An 18,071-nucleotide genomic window follows, 5' to 3' on the forward strand; every position below is an offset into this window, starting at 1 on the left:
GTACAGGTCCCACCTTCCCTGATCCCAATGATTCAAAAATATTATGCCCTCTCTCCTACACCAACTCCTTAGCCACGTGTTCAACTGTATAATGTTCCTATTTCTGGACTCACTAGCACGTGGCACAGGTAGCAATCCTACAGAACCTGCCTTTTGACTTAGCACCTAATTCCCAGAACTCACTTTGCAGAACCTCGTCAGTCTTCCTACCTACCATCATTGGTACCTACATGGACCATGACCTCTGGCTGTTCACTCTCTCACTTAAAAATGCAGAAGACTCGATCCAAGATATCCTGGACTCTGACACCCAGGAGGCAACATACGATCCGGGAATCTTGTTCTCATCCATAGAACTTCCTTTCTGTTCCTTAATCAACAAATCCCTTATCACCACAGCTCACTTCTTCTCCCCACTTCCCTTCTGAGTCAAGGGCCCTGCATACACAGCGTTCCTGATAAATTTCCCCGATGGATGGTAGTGAGACCCCTTGCCTCTGATTTTACCTCTGATAAATGTGAGAAGATTGCAAAATTTAGTCACACAAACACAAGAAAATCTGCAGATGCTGGAAATCCAAGGAACATACACAAAATGCTGGAGGAACTCAGCAGCCCAGGCAGCATCTATAGTAAAGAGTAAATAGTCATCATTTCAGGCCAAAACCCTTCATCAGGACTAGAAAAAAAGACAATAAGGTGAGGGGAGAGGAGGATGAAGTACAAGGTAGTAGGTGATAGGTGAAAATGGGAGGGGGAGGAGTGAAGCAAAGAGCTGGGAAATTGATTGGTGAAAGAGAAAAAGGGCTGGAGAAGGTGGTAGCTGATAGGTGAAACCTGCCCATTACCTCCCTCCCTCCTTCCCTTTCATCCATGGTCTTCTATCATCTCCTATCATATTTCCCTTTCTTCAGCTCTTTATCTCTTTCACTAATCAGCTTACCAGCTCTTTGCTTTACCCCTCTCCCTGTTTTGCCCATCACCGACCACCTTGCACTTCATCCTCCCCTCCCCCACCTTATTGCTCTGACTTCTCAACTTCTTTTTTCCAGCCTGATAAAGGGTCTTGGCCTGAAACATTGACTGTTTACTCTTTTCCATAGATGCTGCCTGGCCAGCATCTTGTGCCTTGCAACACACATCAAAGTTGCTGGTGAACGCAGGGTCTCGGCCTGAAACGTCGACTGCACCTCTTCCTACAGATGCTGCTTGGCCTGCTGCGTTCACCAGCAACTTTGATGTGTGTTGCTTGAATTTCCAGCATCTGCAGAATTCCTGTTATCTTGTGCCTTGCAAGCTTTAGACACTTGGGATTTAGTCAGTCAGCTGCTTTGTTCTCGATTCACCTAGCTTCCTTTAAAGATTCACATCTAAATCGTGGTCTTTACTTGCATCCAATGCGGGGACAACTAGGAGATGGTAACGAGAAACACAAAGCTACCAGTACGGAATCTGAGACCACGTCCACACTAGACTGGATAATTTTGAAAACGCTGGTTTCACATAAAAACGATAGGCGTCCACACCAGGCGTTTTTGAGAATACCTCCATCCACATTAAAACAGGTATTTGGGCGAACCTCCTCCTACTGGGCATGTGCAGGACATGTGTACAGAATTCACCCGCTTCGACGAGTACGCCCGACTCCGACAGTTTGGACCAAGCAACAGGTGATGGCTGCGACATGTTTGGTGTGGTACCTCACCATGAAAGACTTGGTGCACGTTTGTCCAGTTACAGACTAAAAAAACTTAAAAGGAAATTGCCAAATGACAGACAGCTGTTGGCTCTCGCGCAGTAGGACTTAAAACTAAAAAAATACTGCAGCGTATGGAGGCAACCGACAGGTAGTTCACGGACAGTATGACCCGGCTGACGACGAACATTGAAAAACTGACTAATTCTGTTGCAGAGGGATTTGCAATGATGAGGAATATGATGGCTCCCCCCTAGTACTCTTCACTGCCACAATACCAGCCTCACAGCCACTACAATAGCTACACATACGGACACACAGACCCCCGGGTGGCCCCACCGACATCTTCCCCACTCCCACAGAGGGGTCACCCTAGAAACATTTCCTGCAGCCATAGTCTCTTCACCGATGAAAGGGACAACAGCTACAACTAAATGCAGTAAGGCTTATTACTGGGCAAAAGTGAAATTTGCTGTTACCTCATTTGTTTGCCCTTACTTTTGCCATGTCTTCCCGTATTATTTTGCTGTGTTTAACATGTGCAATAAAACAAGTTACTGGGCAAAAGCGATTTTATTTTTACCCAAGTAAAAGTGAAACTTACAATTTTCCTTTTTTGGCCTTAACATTTTCATGTCTATGCCAAACGTAAGTTTCTACTTAAAAGTTATATTTTGGAAGTAGTGACAATTGCATCTATTGAATGTTTGCACAAGCAATACATTAATAAAGCACCTTGTTAAATGTATAAAACATGTCTACATCAATGTTATTTTGTATTTCCATACAATGTAACATCTATTGTCAGAGAAGTACTTGCATAAATAGGTAAACCACCTCCATACAATCAAGGACAGAAAACAGGGCAAAAATTTATTCAGTATTCAGTAAGTTATGGGTCAAAGTATTTGCTGAGTACATTTCTAACTCTTCTGGCTTCAGTCTCATTGCCGCCTGTTCTGAAATTGTTAGGTTGTGTGGGGGGGGGGGGTTGAAATTAACGTAGACAATAAAGTAAACAACACACGCATGAAGCCGTCTGCCATTGCTGTCATGGTGTTGGAGGTTGCGTTCAAGAACACAATGAAATGCTGCGCTGTCGCCACCATCTGTTCCAGCACGTCATGACAGCGTTTTTAAAAAAGCCAGTTACCCCGTACACACTACACCAGCCATTAGGCATTTTCAGACGAAAACGCCGTTTCAGTGTGGATGGAGGGTCAAAACGAAGAGAAAAAGCTTCGGTTACAGATTTATCTGGTCTAGTGTGGAGGTAGCCTGATATGCAAAGAAGGTGATAATGCATTTGGGAGAGATGAAAAGCCAAGCCTTCATTGATCTTTTCTGCTGATGATGACTGCATTTACATGCTTACTTTCAATGCTTCATGCTCAAGAATTCCAGGTCCCTTTGCACTCAAACTTTATGCAATTTACCTCCATTTAAGTAATACTTTTTGTTCTTTTATCTAAAACTTCATATTCCCCATTCTCCATTGAGCAGCATTTTTGCATGTCAATAGTAGCTTCCAATACCATTTAAGATTGTGAAAGAAACACCCAGGTAGCATTTGGTCATGGATTATTGATTAATGGCATTGATCATCAAGCCAGATGAACAAGCAATGTATCCAGGATATTATAAATTAAGACACAGAGAATAAAATCCAGAAAAGCATATAGACCCATATAAAACACCAGTCTGACTCCAGCTGAAATATAATGCTTACATTTTATACATACCTAAGCAATTTTGACATGATCTTTTAGTGTTGAGATGCAGTTCACTAGAATGGTTCTAGAAACAGATTATATAGTTGCAGTTGGCAAATTAATGCTACAATTGTTCTCCTTACACTTACAGCAAAGATGACCAAGAAAAACATCCAAACCTGCAAAACTATTAATTTCTCCTTTGGCTCCTCCCACTTCCTCCAAACTAAAGGTGTAGCCATGGGCACCGGTATGGGTCCCAGCTATGCCCTGCCTTTTTATTGGCTTTGTGGATTAATCCATGTCCCAAGCCTATACTGGTATCTGTCCCCCACTTTTCCTTCGCTACATCGACGACTGCATTGGTGCTGCCTCCTGCACGCATGCAGAACTCGTTGACTTTATTAACTTTGCCTCCAACTTTCACCCTGCCCTCAAGTTTACCTGGTCCATTTCTGACACCTCCCTCCCCTCTGTTGATCTTTCAGTCTCTATCTCTGGAGACAGCTTACCTACTAATGTCTACTATAGGCCTACGGACTCTCACAGCTACCTGGACTATTCCCTTTCTCATTTCTTGCAAAAATGCCATTCCCCCCTTCTCACAATTCTTCCGTCTCCGCTGCATCTGGTCTCAAGATGAGGCTTTTCATTCCAGGACGAATGAGATGTCCTCCTTTTTTAAACAAAGGGGCTTCCCTTCCTCCACCATCAACTCTGCTCTCAAACGCATCTCCCCCATTTCACGCACATCTGCTCTCACCCCATCTCCCGCCACCCCACTAGGAATAGGGTTCCCCTTGTCCTCACCTACTACCCCACCAGCCTCCGGGTCCAACATATAATTTTCCGTAACTTCCGCCACCTCCAACGGGATCCCACCTCTAAGCACATCTTTCCCTCCTCCACTCTCTGCTTTCCACAGGCATCGCTCCCTACGCAACTCCCTTGTCCATTCGTTCCCCCCCCCATCCCTTCCCACCGATCTCCGTCCCGGCACTTATCCTTGTAAGCGGAACAAGTGCTACACATGCCCTTACACTTCCTCCCTCACCACCATTCAGGGCCCCAGACAGTCTTTCCAGGTGAGGCGACAATTCACCTGTGAGTCGGCTGGGGTGATATACTGCGTCCGGTGCTCCCGATGTGGCCTTCTATATATTGGCGAGACCCGACGCAGGCTAGGAGATCGTTTCGCTGAACACCTACGCTCTGTCCACCAGAGAAAGCAGGATCTCCCAGTGGCCATACATTTTAATTCCACGTCCCATTCCCATTCTGATATGTCTATCCACGACCTTCTCTACTGTCAAGATGAAGCCACACTCGGGTTGGAGGAACAACACATATATTCTGTCTGGGTAGCCTCCAACCTGATGGCATGAACACTGACTTCTCTAACTTCCGTTAATGCCCCACCTCCCCTTCGTACCGCATCTGTTATTTATTTATTTTCTCTCTCTCCCTCTCCTTTTTCTCCCTCTGTCCGCCTCACTATACTACTTGCCCATCCTCTGGGCTTCCCCCCTCCCCCTTTCTCCCTAGGCCTCCCATCCCATGATCCTCTCATGTCCCTTTCGCCAATCAACTTTCCAGCTCTTGGCTCCATCCCTCCCCCTCCTCTCTTCTCCTATCATTTCGGATCTCCCCCTCCCCCTCTCAAATCTCTTACTATCTCTTCCTTCAGTTAGTCCCGACGAAGGGTTGGCCCGAAACATCGACAGTACCTATTCCTATAGATGCTGCCTGGACTGCTGCGTTCACCAGCAATTTTTATATGTATTGCTTGAAATTCCAGCATCTGCAGATTTCCTCGTGTTTGTGCCAGTGGCTGAGAGTTAGGCAGTGAGGAGGGCACAGAACCAGCAGTGATACAGGGAAAATTATTTTCTACCATGGTTTGAATTAGGATGCACTTCTAAATTGTGTTGAATACAGATTTTTATACTTTTGAAAAGAGAATTGATAAATTTCTTGAAGGAGAAACTGCAGATTTATTGGAGAAAGAGAAAGCAGTGGAACTAACTGAATTGCTCTTCAGAACAAGCAACGGGAGACACTGAATGGTCTTTTCTTGTGCAATCATCTAGCATTTTGTGTATTGCTCTTGATTTCCAGTATCTGCAGAATCTCTTGTTTACACTATACGTGGAACAGCGATTTAATTATTGACTTAACCACTGAACTACTGTTATATGTGAGATTTGAAGCTTAGCTGCATTATGAGTTCATACATCTGTACCAGAGGTCTGGATGCATCACTTTTACACTGATTGTACTGAATACAGACTACAACTCAAACATAGCAATTACATATTGCAGCATTCAGAGCAGCAGGCTTCTGATTTGTCCTATCCAAGACTATCCTACCTCCTAGCCTCCCACAATCTGAGGTAAGTTTTTGATATAGGTAGCATTCTTGAAAGCACCAAAGTGAATTGGTGAGACAGTTTTGAAAAACATCCTTTATGTATAGTTACTCAGTTTTAAATCTCCAAAGGCAAATGCTCAAAACTGCTTTTAAGGATACGATATAGGTTGTTGTGTTTAATCCACATGAATCGAACTGCCCCGTGCGACAAGATGGGTGTCAGAGAGCATTCTTCCTCCTTTTCCATCAGAATAGGCATGAAATGTTCTATTTCTGACATTTCCACGTCTCCTCGATAATTCCGACAGATTAGGACCTGAGAAGTAAAACACATTTAGCAACATTGTGACACATTCTGGAAAACAGTGATATGACTATTTACTTCACCGCAGTGATAGGCCCTAGTCACAATAAGCCCAAAGCACCAGCAGCTAGGAGAGATGATGGGGGTGGGGATGGAAATGCGGTGCCCTCTCCTCCACGGGAAGGTTAATCATTCACATCTCAGTATTTCCATGTTGGCTGCAGGAAACCCTGCTGGGTCTTCAGGTAGTTTATTGGATACACTGAAAAATTCTGTCACACTCTAGAATTTTAAAATGCTCCAGTTGGGATCACTGTTAGCACAGAAGTCTGCTCTATTACTGAAATATCGCTTCAACTCAACATTATTTATTTACTTCTGTTTATTTATTACTTGCATGATTTGTCCTCTATTGCACATTGTATGTTTGTCAGTCTTTGTTAAGTATAGTTTTTATAAATTCTACTGGATTTATTTATTTTCCTATAAATGCCAGCAGATAGTATATGGTGACTTGATAATAAATTTACTTTGAACTTTCAGAATACAAATAATTCTATGCCAGAGAACCATTTCATAAGTGCAAATTTATCATCTTGCCCAATGAGATAAAACAGTACAGAATTTCTATGGCCCAAACTACAAGATCTGGATCTAGAAGATCAAAGGTATTAGACCACAAGACATACGAGCAGAAATAGGCCATATAGGTCACCTGTCCCACTGAGTCTGCTCCGCCATTCAATCATGGCTGATTGTTTTTTTCCTCTCAATTTTTTAATTACTGATTAGGCCATAACCAGGATATTATGTCACCCTAATTTAGAAAGCATACGAAGGCCCCAGAGATGGTGAAGGAACATTTTACTAGAATGCAGGTGAAATCTCTCAATACAAAACCCAAAATTATTCGGGAAAAGCTGAGGTTGTTTTCTTCAGTGCAAAGCAGGTTGAAAGGAAATTTGATAAGTGATGTGTAGAAACCACAGATGGTGTGACTGGCCAAAACATGGCAAAATGAAAAGAAAGAATGTCTGTGGCTTGGAAATCACTGCCTGTAAGGGAGCTGGTAACAGCATATAAAACATTGAAACACTGAGGCCATTGCGGAAGGTGAGCACCCATTGTCTGCCTTTTGATCGCTGATGGGATTGCTCTGCAGCTGGAGGGGGGAAAGGCTGCTGCTGTACCTGAAGAATGTGACCTAGGTTTTCAGTATTTTGGATATGGACTGGACTATAGACCTCTATCCCCCCTCCAATCTTATTGTTTTTCACCCAACCTTCCTCATTTTTTGTGTGGGGGAGGGGGATTTGGGGGCCAGTGTGCCTGTTCTGTTTTTGTTATTTTTTTTGTGTGGGGAGTGGGGATTTGGGGGCCGATGTGCCTGTTCTGATTTTGTTAGTTTTTTTGTGTGGGGAGGGGGATTTGGAGATTGATGATTGTGCTGTTGTTCTTTTGTTTCTTGGTTTCATGGAGAAGAGGAATTTCAGAGTTGTATACTCTGATAACAAATGAACCTTCGAACCTTAATAAAACTGAACCGTTCAGGAACAGAAGGATGGAAGTCAGACTGATATGACTGCCTACAAACCTCTGGATGGAATAAATGACCTTCTGTCATAACAACTGTATGACTATATTGCGTGGGAATACCTCCACCCGCATATTCGTAAACTGCACATTCCTGTCTTGGTAATAATGGAATACTTAAGTATTTTCAAGTCTAAATCCAAGAGCCCTCTACCACACATCAACATGCAAGTATCATCACCAGACAGCTTCATGCCCATAACTCACTACCATATTATAGTCAATAACTAAAGAAACATACAAACTGTATAAATAAATAAAATGATTTTACCTACATTTGCCAGTCATTTAGCCCAATCACCTACTCTACACAGGAGCCTGCCCAATTCAAATAACCTCTTCCTACTATCTTTCCAAATTCCTCTAGCTCCTACTCTTACAAATGTATAACCAGACTCCATCTGCAGCAAATCCTCTTATGTAGCAGCAAAATGATAAGCATGTAAAAAATGAAGTCCAGCAAAATGCTTTTTACTTGATCAATTGGGAACCATCAAAACTTTTTTCTCAAGCTAATACTCTGTTAACCAACAAGGTGGCGTAGGATGGTACAGCAGAATCAAATACACAGTACATCTGATGGAAAAGTTTTAATTTGTCAAAAGTTGTTTCCTTCAATAGTAAATGACTTATGGAGTCTTTTGGGTACTAGGGGGTACAGCAAATAAAATTTCCGGTCAAGCATGTAGAAACATTTCTTGACAGTGGTATCAGAGTTATCTTCAGTGTAAGTTACACTTTTTGCATTAGAACTATGATCATCCCAATGTCAAATTAAGATTCTACATAACAGTGATGTTACTTTCCCACTTCTACATTTGTTCAACTTGATACAAGTCCCAACATTTACAGACTTTGCTTCAAAACCTTTATGACTGCCAACAAAGATCAAATAGAAGCTTCCTTTATTTCAAACAGAAAAGTGGATCAAGGAAAATGTTAAGATGCAATTCCATCCAAAGATTCAGGATTGTTTAATGTACACAAGTATAAGGAGAACAAAATAATTGCAACTCTGAATCCAATGCAGTGCAAAAAAATACGCTAAAGTTAAAGAACACCATAATAATAAGTAGAAACAAACGTAAATACACAAGTTAGGTTATATGCATAGTTTGATTGTATATCCATGAAGTGAGCTGTTAAACAACTTTAACTCTTGGGGAAAGTAACTGTTTCTGAGTTTGGTGGTCCTGGTGTGGATGCTATGTAGCCTCCTCCTGATTGGAGTGGGATAAACCGTCCACAAGCAGGGTGTGTGGGATCCTTCATGAAGCTTTTGGCCCTTTTCCAGTACTTCTTTCTGTATATATGTCATTGATGCCAGGTAAGCTGGTGGCAGTGACATGTTCGGCAGTTTTAACCACCAGTCGTAGAGCCTTCCTGTCTGCCATAGTGCAGTTTCTGTACCAAGCAGTGATGTTGCTTGTGAGGATACTCTCTACTAAACATCAGGAGAATGAGGTGAGAATGGAAGAGCAAAGTCCAGCTCCCTTCAGCCTCCTCAGAAAGCAGAAGCATTGGTAAGCTTTCTTCTCTGTGTAAGATGTGTTCTGAGACCATGAGGTTGCTTGTGATGTGCACTCCCACCAGTATGAAACCGTTTGCAGTTTCCACTGCTATGCTGCCAATATAAAGGGAGGTGTGAGTGGTGCAAGTTCTCCTGAAGTCAGCAACTATCTCCATTGTCTTGTTGATGTTAAGGAAGAGGTTATTTGCCTGGCAACAGGCCTCAAGCTCTTCCACCTCCTCTCTGTAGGCCTTTGCATCGTTGTTGGCGATGAGCCCCACCACTGTTATGTAATCAGTGAACTTGACAATGTGATTACTCAGGTGTTTGGCCATTTAGTCATGTGTGAGCAGTGTACAGCACTGTGTTCAGCGCACAGCCCTGTAGGCATCCGTGTTGCTGATGATGGGGAGAGAAGAACAGTTGTGCATCGTGACTATATGAGGTCTGGTCATTAGGAAGTCCAACAGTGGTGTATTTAAAACAAGGAGTAAGAGATTGTTCGCCAAGGTTCGTGGGACAATAGTGTTGAATGTTGAACTGAGAGCCAGAAACAGCATTCTGACATTAGTGTTTTGTTTTCTAGGTGTGTCAGGACCACGTGCATGATAGATGCTCTTGCATCAGTCATAGAGCAGTTCTGTCAGTCCACACATTAATTACATTTTGTTCAAAATCAAACTGAAGTCTTACATAAGAAAACAGCAAACATACCCAAACTTTGGCAGGGAGGGAGGACTGGTTTTGACACTGGTAATAATGGATGAGGAGCTAAATGTAGCACTACCTCGTGTGCGGAAAAATAATTACGCTATGAGGCATATACATTTTAAATATGACAGAAAATTACAATGCAACTAAGTCACCAAGAATGGATTGGACCAGCTAGATGGTAGCACTTAAAGAGTTAGGAGGCTAAAGAGATCTGGCAATGCTGAGGAGACAAAATGAGGAAGCATTTTCAGAAGTTAAAATGGTTGATATCAAGAAGGCAAAAATTTAAGCCGATTACAAACAAAAAAGATAATGTTAAGTAGTTTTTTATATCAATAGTTAAGATTTGGAATGCGCTACCAGAAAGATGTATATAGTTGATAGTTCTTCATCAAAGGATTTCAAGGAGAAAGAAAAATTACAGGCATAAAGTGCGTGCATGGGGAGAAAGACTATACGGATTATACACTGAAAGAGACAGAACAGAATTAATGCACTGAGTGGTATCATTTATGCAAGATTATTTAATAACTCTTACACTGATTTCAGTGACATCCAGCAGTAACACGAGACTGAAGCCAGTGAACCTATAACCAAGGAAGATCAATGTGAGGTAAAGCACAGTGCATATCATTTGCAATGGCCAAAACTTGTCCGGTTTGACTGCCAATACGTAGCAAATTTTATGAAGCCAGTATTGTAAAGCCAGAATACACTGGATTCACTTCATACCCAAATTCACTTCATACAGGTATCTTCAAAGTAAATTATCTTTGTCACCATATACAACCCTGAGATTCATTTTCTTGCAGGCATACTCAATAAATCCATAATAGAATTAATGAAAGACAGCACAAACTTGTGTTCAGTCAATGTGCAAAAGACAACAAACAGCAAATAAAAGAGAAAGTAGTAATAATAAATAAATAAGCAATAAATATTGAGAATCTGAGATGAGGAGTCCTTGAAAGTGAGTCCATAGGTGTGGGAACATTTCAGGAATGGGGCAAGTGAAGTTGAGCGAAGTTATCCCTTTTGGTTCACAGCCTGATGGTTGAGGGGTACTAACTGTTCTGAAACCTGGTAGTGAGAGTCCTGAGGCTCCTGCACCTTCTTTCTGATGGCGGACGTGAGAAGAGAGCATGTCCTGGGTGGTTGGGGTCCCTTCGACCTAATACAGCATTTTCTTTGTCTATTCAATACAAACTGGGATTGAACATACAGTGAAACTAGCAAGAGTTATCACCCTCTATACTATGTCTATCTCCTTCTGATCTACAGCCACAACTTTTGTAAGAGAGGAACTATAATAAATCTTGAGAATACATTTACACACATACAAAAATAAATTGGATAAACTCAGCAACTCGGTGAAGAGAGGAGGGAAGATAATAGCACAGTCTTCCACCAACCAGAGTTCTCTGGCTGTTTACGCCCTGGAGCACACTATTTCTGTCAAGAGTGCTGACTTCCACCAAGAATCCAGCTCCCAACTCTGGGCAAGACCAGTCACAATAAATACCTGGCCAGCTGCAGAGACAATGATGAGGCCACAATTCTAGGTTTGCAGCTTCAAGCTACTGTTTTAAAATAATTGTTTGTCACAAATACTTCCAATCATTCAGAACCATGTGTAGAATTTAAAATGTAACTTTACTTTCATTTTTCACAGTTTTCAAAAGGTATGCACATGAAGAATAAACTTTTTAAAGATCATTCATTATTCTGTTGATAATGAATTATAATGTCACCAGTCTATACATAGCAAATGAATCTGGCACAAGTTCAGTGAAAAAATTTCTCAGCCCAAGAGCTGGGATATCTGTAGAAGTTCACACTGACTCATTGGATCCATGTCAAATCCAAATGGCAGGCACAGAAGCCGTGAGACCACCACACAGCTAAGCAGAAGCCGACTCCATCTGGTAGATCCATCTCAGCAGAAGATATTAACCCCATTATTTCAGGCCAATGTCTCAATCAAAACTCAAAAAAAGACCCTGTGATATCAACTTTCTTTTTACTCTGAAGTAATATTTATTCTATTTGTCTTTCCACAGATGCTATTCAACCTGGTGAGTATTCCGAACATTTTTCAGTTTTAATTGTGGATTTCCAGCATCCACAGTACTTTGTTTTCAAATTCTCATACTTAATGAAAAAAGTTGTCTTTATAAAGCAATTTTCACCACTCCCAAAGCATGTTATACACAGCCAAGTGTTTTATTCAAATATAAAACCTGAAGAGCTAACTTCTTCTTCATGTGCCTTGTGCGTTACACGCTTGATCATAGCTCTCCACATCGAACGATCCCACGCAGTGTCAATGATATCTCGCACACTTAGATCTGTTAGTTCTTTCACAGTGTCCATATATTTTCTTCTTTGCCTTCCTCTTCCGCGTTTCCCAGGCGTACGGCATTGTAATGTAAGGCATTCTATTTCTCCCTTTCTGATGACATGGCCCGGAATACAAGTTTCCTCTCATTTAATGTTCTCATTAAAGGTCCTTTTGTATGGGCACATTGGAGTACTGTCTCATTAGTTACCCTATCTCTATATAATAATTTTAGCATTCTGCTAAGAAACCACATTTCTATTGCTTCTAAGTTTCTTTGGAGTTCTGGTGTTATAGTCCATGTTTCGGAAGCATACAGCATGATTGACCAGATGTAACATTTTAGTAGCCTAAGCCTTGTCATAGAAATGTGTCTGTTGGTAAAAATGGGTTTCATTTTTTGGAAGTTGGTTTTGGCAATGGCAATTATTCTTTTTATTTCTACTTTACTTCTAGCATCTTGTGACATAAAGCTACCAAGGTAATTAAAGCTGTACTTTTGTTCAATCTCTTGATTACCGATGTACAATTGGCAGTTGGGAGTATCCTGCTGTTTTGATATTACCATACATTTGTTTTTTTTAAAACAGTTGACGGTTAGACCAAAATCTGTATTTGTTTGTACTACTTTGTCAAGGAGGATTTGTAGGTCTTCTGCAGCACTTGCTATTAGGGTGGTATTATCTGCATATCTTATATTGTTGATGTTAACACCTTCAATTTTTATCCCATCTAGGTCTTCTATTTCTCTGAGAATCATCTCACTATAGATATTAAATAATTCTGGTGAGGCAACGCATCCCTGTCTAACTCATCTTTGAATTTTAGTTCAACTGCTTATATTATCATCAATTTTTACTGCCACTGTTTGATTCCAATATAAATTTTGAAGCAGTTGTTGGTCCCTTCCGTCAATGTTTAGTTTAGCAACAATTTGAAATAATTTTTCATATTGCACTTTGTCGAATGCTTGACATCATTTTGATATTCAATTGGCCTTTCTGAAAGCATTTGAAGTATGAAAATTGCATTCCTAGTCCCTCTATCCTCAATAAACCTATATTGCAGTTACCAAGACAACTCCACCTTCACGTAGGACTTGGGTCCGGGTGCACCGTTTCACTGAAGGAGCTCGGTCTATGGCAAGCGTTTGGCACCAGAAAAATAACCAGACCAATGGTGGTGGTGTCATCTAAAATCACTGAAGTCTCCGGCAGCAGGGAGATGGATTCCAAGCTTTGGTGGAGGATTGTCTTTGTACAACAACAGCAAAGGTTGGGCGACATCTAGTGTATGATTCCCAATTGGGAACACCAGTAGAGGTCAAATGCTCCAGTTAGATGAGCACTGCGGCAACAGAAGGCAACGGCAAACCACTGTTGAGATTTTTGCCGAGTCAATCATGGAAAGAAACAAAAGATAGGTTATATTTATTAGATAATTGTTCAAAAGACATAAGGGAACCATCTAAGAATAAATCCAAAAACCGTAAAATACCCTTAGTCTTCCAAGTTTGAAAAGCGCGATCCGTAAAAGAGGGAGGAAAAAATATGTTACCTAAAATAGGAATCGCTAACCCGAATTGATTAAGATCAAAAAATTTTCTGAATTGAAACCAAATACGCAAAGCATATTTAACGATCGGGTTAGAGACCTGCTTAAGGCGTTTCGAATCAAAAGGAAGAGATGAACCTAAAATAGAACCAAGTGTATAACCCTGAACAGATTGTAATTCCAATGCTACCCATTTAGGAATAGATAGTATATCCCGGTCAAGTAACCAAAATTTCATATGTCGAATATTAATAGCCCAATAATAAAATCTAAAGTTAGGTAATGCTAAACCTCCATCTCTCTTAGCTTTCTGTAAATGTATTTTACCCAGTCTCGGATTCTTATTCTGCCAAATAAATGAAGAAATTTTAGAGTCGACTTTATCAAAAAAAGATTTAGGAACGAAAATTGGTAATGCCTGAAACACATATAAAAATTTTGGCAAAAAAAACATCTTAACTGCATTAATACGACCAATCAAAGTTAAATATAAAGGAAACCATTTAGATGAAAGTTGAGTAATATGGTCTATTAATGGTAAAAAGTTAGTCTTAAATAAATCTTTATGTTTACAAGTAATTTTAATCCCAAGATATGAAAGGTAATTATTAATCAATTTAAATGGAAATTTATAATATAAGGGAAGATGTTTATTAATCGGAAAAAGTTCACTCTTACTAAGATTTAATTTATAACCTGAGAAAAGACCAAATTGTGCTAATAACTCTAAAACAGCAGGAATAGATCTCTCAGGATTAGAAATATATAAAAGTAAATCATCAGCATAGAGTGATAATTTATGGGACTTTAATCCCCGAGTTATCCCAGTAATATTTGAAGATTCTCGAATAGCAATTGCAAGAGGTTCTAATGCAATATCAAATAATAGGGGACTAAGAGGACAGCCTTGTCGAGTACCACGAAAGAGAGGAAAAAAAGGTGAGTTTAAAGAGTTAGTACGAACCGAGGCTACAGGGGAGTGATATAACAGTTTAATCCAGGATATAAATTTCAGGCTAAAATTAAACATTTCAAGCACCTTAAATAAATAAGGCCATTCTACTCTATCAAAAGCTTTCTCGGCATCTAAAGAAATAACACACTCAGGAACATTTTGTGAGGGAGTATAAACGATATTTAACAATGTACGAATATTATAAAAAGAGTAACGACCTTTAATAAAACCCGTTTGGTCTTCCGAAATAATAGAAGGAAGTACTTTTTCTAGTCTATTTGCTAATAACTTAGAAAAAACTTTAGAATCAACATTTAATAAAGATATTGGTCTATAAGATGCACATTGAGCAGGGTCTTTATCCTTCTTTAGTATTAAAGAAATTGATGCTCTATTAAAAGATTCCGGAAGTTTACCAAGTTTCAAAGAAGCCTCAAAAACCTTATAGAGCCAAGGAATCAATAAAGAAGCAAAACATTTATAAAATTCAACGGTAAACCCATCAGGGCCAGGAGCTTTCCCCAGATTCATAGAAAAAATAACATTCTTAATCTCATCCATTGTAATGGAAGTATCTAATAAAGAAGACATATCCTGTGAAATCTGAGGAAAGTCTAACTTATCTAAAAAATCATTCATATATTTAGAATCTCGAGGAGACTCTGATTGATATAAAGAAGAATAAAAATCACAAAAGGTTTGATTAATCCCCACATGATCCAATATCAATCGATCATTTTGGTTATAAATCTGATTGATTTGAGATTTAACATAATTAGATTTCAATTGATTAGCCAGCAGCTTGCCAATTTTATCACTGTGAACATAAAAATCACTTCTTGTTTTCTTTAATTGGTTTACAATCGAGGACGAGAGTAGTAAACTGTGTTCCATTTGAAGTTCAGTTCTTTGTTTGTATAGCTCCTCAGAAGGAGCCATAACATATTTCTTATCAATTTCTTTAATCTTGTCCACAATTGCCATCTCCTCCTGCTTCTGTTTCTTCCTCAAAGCAACGGAATACGAAATAATCTGACCCCGAATATAGGCTTTAAAAGTGTCCCAAAGAGTGTTAACCGAAATATCTTCTGTATAGTTAATTATAAAAAAAAGCTCAATCTGTTCATTCATAAAATTAACAAAGTCCGAGTCCTGAAGCAACAGCGAATTAAAACGCCATTGTCTATTGTTTGGTATATTGGCCATAATTTTAATAGAAAGCTTAAGTGGAGCATGATCCGAAATGGTTATAGAATCATAATCACATTTAATCACTGAAGGAATGAGACGAGAATCAATAAAAAAAAATCAATTCTTGAATAGGAATGATGAACATGTGAAAAAAAGGAAAAATCTTTTTCCTGAGGATGCAGAAAACGCCAAATATCCGTCGACCCAGAATCAGAAAGGAAAAAATTAATTAAATTTGCAGATTTATTAGGTAAAGTCCGTAAAGGAGCCGAACGGTCCAAAGCTGGAGATAAACAGGTATTAAGATCTCCACCCCAAATCAATGAAAACTCGTTCAAATTCGGAAACTGATCAAACAATGATTTATAAAATTCCGGACAATCCATATTAGGAGCATAAACATTAACCAAAACTACTTTTTTATTAAATAGTAAAAAATACATTTTTTTAGATATTTACAAGTTAGAAATTTTCTAAGTACTATACTTCCTTCCTTTCCAATGCTTCCTCCTATATATATTTTAGATTCGATAATTAACCTTAATCCATGTCAGAAAGGTGCATCGGCTATGATTTATAATATTATTATGAAACTCAGGAAAGCTCCATTTGATAAGATTAGGGTAGATTGGGAACAGGAATTGGGGCTTACCATTTCTGTGGATGATTGGGGGCAGATTTTACAATTAGTTAATACTTCCTCTATTTGTGCTAAACATTCCCTAATTCAATTTAAAGTGGTGCATAGAGCACATATGTCCAAAGATAAGTTAGCGCGTTTTTACTCGCATATTAACCCTTTCTGTGATAGATGTTCGGGGCAGATAGCCTCTTTAACTCATATGTTTTGGTCTTGCCCTACTTTGGAAACTTTTTGGAGAGATATTTTCAATATTATTTCTAAGGTATTAAATATAGATATCTCTCCTCACCCTATTACTGCTATCTTTGGACTACCTAAAATTTCTAGTAATCTTTCCCCTTCAGCCCGTAGAATGATTGCATTTCTTACTTTAATGGCGAAAAGATGTATTTTACAACATTGGAAAGAGCTTAATGCTCCAACTACCTTTTTTTGGTTTTCTCAGACGATTTTATGTTTGAATCTGGAGAAAATTAGAAGTAACCTTTATGATTCTTCATTTAAATTTGAACAGATTTGGGGACCTTTTATTCGATATTTTCATTTAATGTAATATTTACCCTTCTTGTTTTTTTTTTCACTGTTTTAATGGAGGTCGGGATTGAGGACGTGATTTTAAGTTTAACTCTGTTTGGTTTCAAGTTAGCCCATTGCTTTGCTTTGCTTTTAGTTAGTTGCACGGTGGGTTTTTTTTGGGGTTTTTTTTTTTCTTTTTTTCCATTGATATATATAAAATCTAGTATACTATTATGTTATCTTGGTTTCTTATGCTTAAATTACATTGTTTGTAGTATTTTCTTTTTGGTATTGTTATCTTTTGGAATTTTATTATACTTTAACATTGTATTAATGTTTATATGGCTTACCTTTTTTGTATACTTACTCAATAAAAAGATTTAAAAAGAAAGGAAAGAAACAAAAGAAGGAAACCAGACAACAGCGTGAATGGGGTTGATTCTAATCAACAGAACAACACCTCGCTCGGTAGGGGTAGTCATGGGCTGCAGGTGACACCAGACCGTCATCCAGAGACTATAAGCAATAGGGAAAGGCCAAGGGTAGCAACATGGAACATCTGTACACTTTACCAGAAAGGAAAGTTGGACAACACATCAAATGAAATGAAAAGGTTGGAAGTTGATATCTTAGGCCTGTCAGAAATTAGATGGACCGACAGTGGCAAATTCACTAAGAATAGTTCTCTGATAGTGTACTCTGGAGGTCACCAGCATATGTATGGAGTTGGAATTATTTTAAACAAACAAGTATCAAAATGTTTCATCGGATTTTGGGTGATATCCAACCGGCTGCTTTTAGTTAAATTAAGGGGGACCGCTTTTAATATTAGCATAATCCAAGCCTATGCACCAACAAGTGATGCGGATGAAGAGGATATCAACAAGTTTTATGAATATCTCGACAGTGCTTATGAGCAATGTAAATCTCAAGATATAAAACTAGTCATGGGAGATTTTAAACTTCAAAGTTGG

The 18,071-nt window shown here is 39.3% G+C and overlaps 1 protein-coding gene across 1 annotated transcript in view; it reads right to left on the minus strand.

Moving 5' to 3' along the window:
- Positions 1-18,071, minus strand: part of LOC134337585 (AP-1 complex subunit mu-1) — a 142,633-nt gene that overhangs the window by 115,978 nt on the left and 8,584 nt on the right. The window contains exon 2 of the mRNA XM_063032734.1: positions 5,939-6,095. Within this exon, the coding sequence (XP_062888804.1) occupies positions 5,939-6,095 (157 nt within the window). The remainder of the gene's footprint in view (positions 1-5,938; positions 6,096-18,071) is intronic.

This window comes from Mobula hypostoma, chromosome 24 (assembly GCF_963921235.1).
Source record: "Mobula hypostoma chromosome 24, sMobHyp1.1, whole genome shotgun sequence".
NCBI lineage: Eukaryota > Metazoa > Chordata > Chondrichthyes > Myliobatiformes > Myliobatidae > Mobula > Mobula hypostoma.